At 45.8% G+C, this 2,620-nt stretch overlaps 1 protein-coding gene across 1 annotated transcript; it reads left to right on the top strand.

The window, feature by feature from the left end:
* The first annotated feature begins 1,325 nt into the window (after window positions 1–1,325).
* Window positions 1,326–1,643, top strand: LOC116629792 (vesicle-associated membrane protein 3-like). The gene has a single exon (XM_032400004.1). The coding sequence runs from the start codon at window positions 1,326–1,328 to the stop codon at window positions 1,641–1,643; it is 318 nt and encodes a 105-aa protein (XP_032255895.1).
* Window positions 1,644–2,620: the final 977 nt, after the last annotated feature.

Genomic DNA, 2,620 nt, shown 5'->3' with positions numbered 1-2,620 from the left:
GGGGAGCTGAGCACAAACCCTGAGCAGAGCAGGGGCCTGGATGCTGATCATCTCTGACTGTTCCACTCTGGTTCCAGCACAGTCTGTGGTTGTTTGTCGCTCAGTGTCCACTTGATCCAAAAATCACAGCAAGTACTAGAGCATAGGAACCAGAAGTAACATTCCCCAAATCCAGGTGTTCCTTAGTGACATTGAGAACAGTTTGATGCCAAGAGTTCAAGGTAAAACCACATAACAATGAAGTGGTCTTTGCTCATCCTTGCAGTGAACGTCCAGCCCCACAAGTTGTTCAGGGACCCCTGGTGGGTATTGCTGTGTCTATGACACGTTTAGAGACACACAGTGTGCCTGAGGAGGTGGCATCTGTCCATGTCTTCCTGACTGGGTATGGCAGGAGAGTTGATGGGGAACTTCAGCCCCAAACCAGGATTTAGTAGAGAAAGAAGGGAAGGGAAGAAAGGAGGACGAACACATGGACCCGAGCAAGGAAAAGAGAGGCCAGGGACCTCTGCCCTGCTTTCTTTTCTAGTGAATCAGGTGGCGACTCAAGCTGATATTCAACATGAAGGGGTGTGGGCAGAAACAGAATGGAGGAAGTGGCTCCAAATGTGATTTGGAAGGTGGTACATGAACCGAAACAGTACCCACGCCTGAATTTCTTACTTCGCTCTGCATCTGGGAACCCCTTCCCGTGTTGGCTTTGGACTCGTGATGTTCCTTGACCTGAATGTGTGGGCAGTCGCTGCAGGAAACAGCTGAGCTAAGCTTCCTCATGTGTCTGGAGGAAAGGTTTAGGGGGCTTACAGAAGATGCATCCTTCTCCAGAACTTTTCCTGATAATCCTGATTTCTTACCTTGTGGGAAAAATTATTTGATTAACGTTTGGCAACAAAATGTGACAGATGGCAACAGAAAGCATCCTTGAGGCTAAAGCTGTTAAGAGGATAGCATTAGTATTTGTTGCCTAATTCACATACACTAGTCACCTGATGTGGGGGTCAACAAAATATTGAGAACATAAGAATCTCAGATCATTCTATAGGGATTCGATGACTCCATGTATGATGTTTTTTCTGTCTATAATTCCTATTTTTCACTTTTTAATTATTCTAAAAATCAGGAATATTTGACTATTACAATGTTTGACAATCAAATAGTGTGACTTCTTCTGAAAGCTTTTATTAAAAAAATAGTATTTCTTGCAATTGCTAATAGTTTAGGAACAAGTAAATATGTTATATCAATTAAAGGCCATTTGTTGGCCCAGCTCCTGGCCTTCAGTCCCGCTGCGCCGCTCTGCTGACCGTCGCCCCACTGCCGCCAAAATGTCTACAAGTGCACCTGTAGGTTCAAGTGCTGCCTTTGGCAGCAACCGAAGGCTTCAGCTGACACAAAATCAAGTAGATGAGGTGGTGGACATCATGAGAGTCAATGTGGATAAGGTGTTGGAAAGAGATCAGAAGCTCTCGGAGTTAGACGATCGTGCAGATGCGCTGCAGGCAGGAGCGTCCCAATTTGAAACAAGTGCTGCCAAGTCGAAGAGAAAATATTGGTGGAAGAATTGCAAGATGTGGGCGATAGGAATTGTTGTTGTGGTCGTCGTCGTCATCATCATCATCATCACGTGGAATGTTTCCCCGTGAAGAACCAGTGCAGCCCCAGCCTGCCGTTCAAGAAAGCTCTTCAAGACGTTTGACCTAGAACCTGCTATATTCTTGAGCTTGCCTACTGTTCTGTTTAAACTGATTATCTTCTGTTTTTTACCATAAAGTTTAATTTCTAGGCAACGTGCCTTTGTAATGTCATAAGCACTCCAAACTTGAAGTGCAGCTGCCTGGCCCACACCCGGCCCGGAGTCTTCACAGATTGCCACGCGGCTGCAGAAGAGGGTCTCTTAACTTCCCGAGTGTTTGTCACCTCGAAGAATGTTGTCTGAGCAACAAGAGTCGAGGGGCACCAGGACACGGGCTCCTTTTAATATCTGTTCCCCTGGCTTCACCGAGATGCTGCAGTGTTGAAGACACGCCGTGCAGGATGCCAGCTGTGAGAAGGAAGCAGCGGGGTCAGTGTGGGGTGGGCCGTGAGCCCACCCCTCCTCCGCTCAGGGGTCTGGCCAGGTCTGACTCTGAAACCGTGGTGCTCCTCCTTGCCTCATGCCCAGTCCAGTGTAACCCGCTGGCTCCTGCATGAACCCAGAGCACCTCGCTTGTATCTGTGCATTTAGCTGGGAACTTACCCACTATAATGAACTGAATAAACTGTTTATTAATGGAAAAAAATAAAGGCCATTTGTTCATTATTTTTGTTTAATTTAGAAAATATTCAGAGAGTATTTAAAAAATGACAGTCATGGTTCTAAATACTGGGGTAAAGTGTCAAAAACACAGAATCACTCAGCAATGACTTGACTTCTTATTACTTTTTCCATATTCACCTCCAACCCCTTTTCTGGCAGTCAGTGGGTTATAGGCTGGTCCACAAGGATACATGAGAATATGAAGGACTGTAGTAAGATGCTTTAGAAGAACCCTCACAACTACAGAAATGCCCTGGGATGCTGTGTTAAAGAACTTCCATATCAGGTAGTGTCTTAAGAACAAATAGACCTGAGAGGTCAGGA

The sequence above is a fragment of the Phoca vitulina genome, unplaced genomic scaffold, assembly GCF_004348235.1.
Source record: "Phoca vitulina isolate PV1807 unplaced genomic scaffold, GSC_HSeal_1.0 scaffold3291, whole genome shotgun sequence".
NCBI classification, from domain to species: Eukaryota; Metazoa; Chordata; class Mammalia; order Carnivora; family Phocidae; genus Phoca; species Phoca vitulina.
Note: the sequence above shows the minus strand (reverse complement) of the source record. Positions and strands in the feature narration are given on the sequence as shown.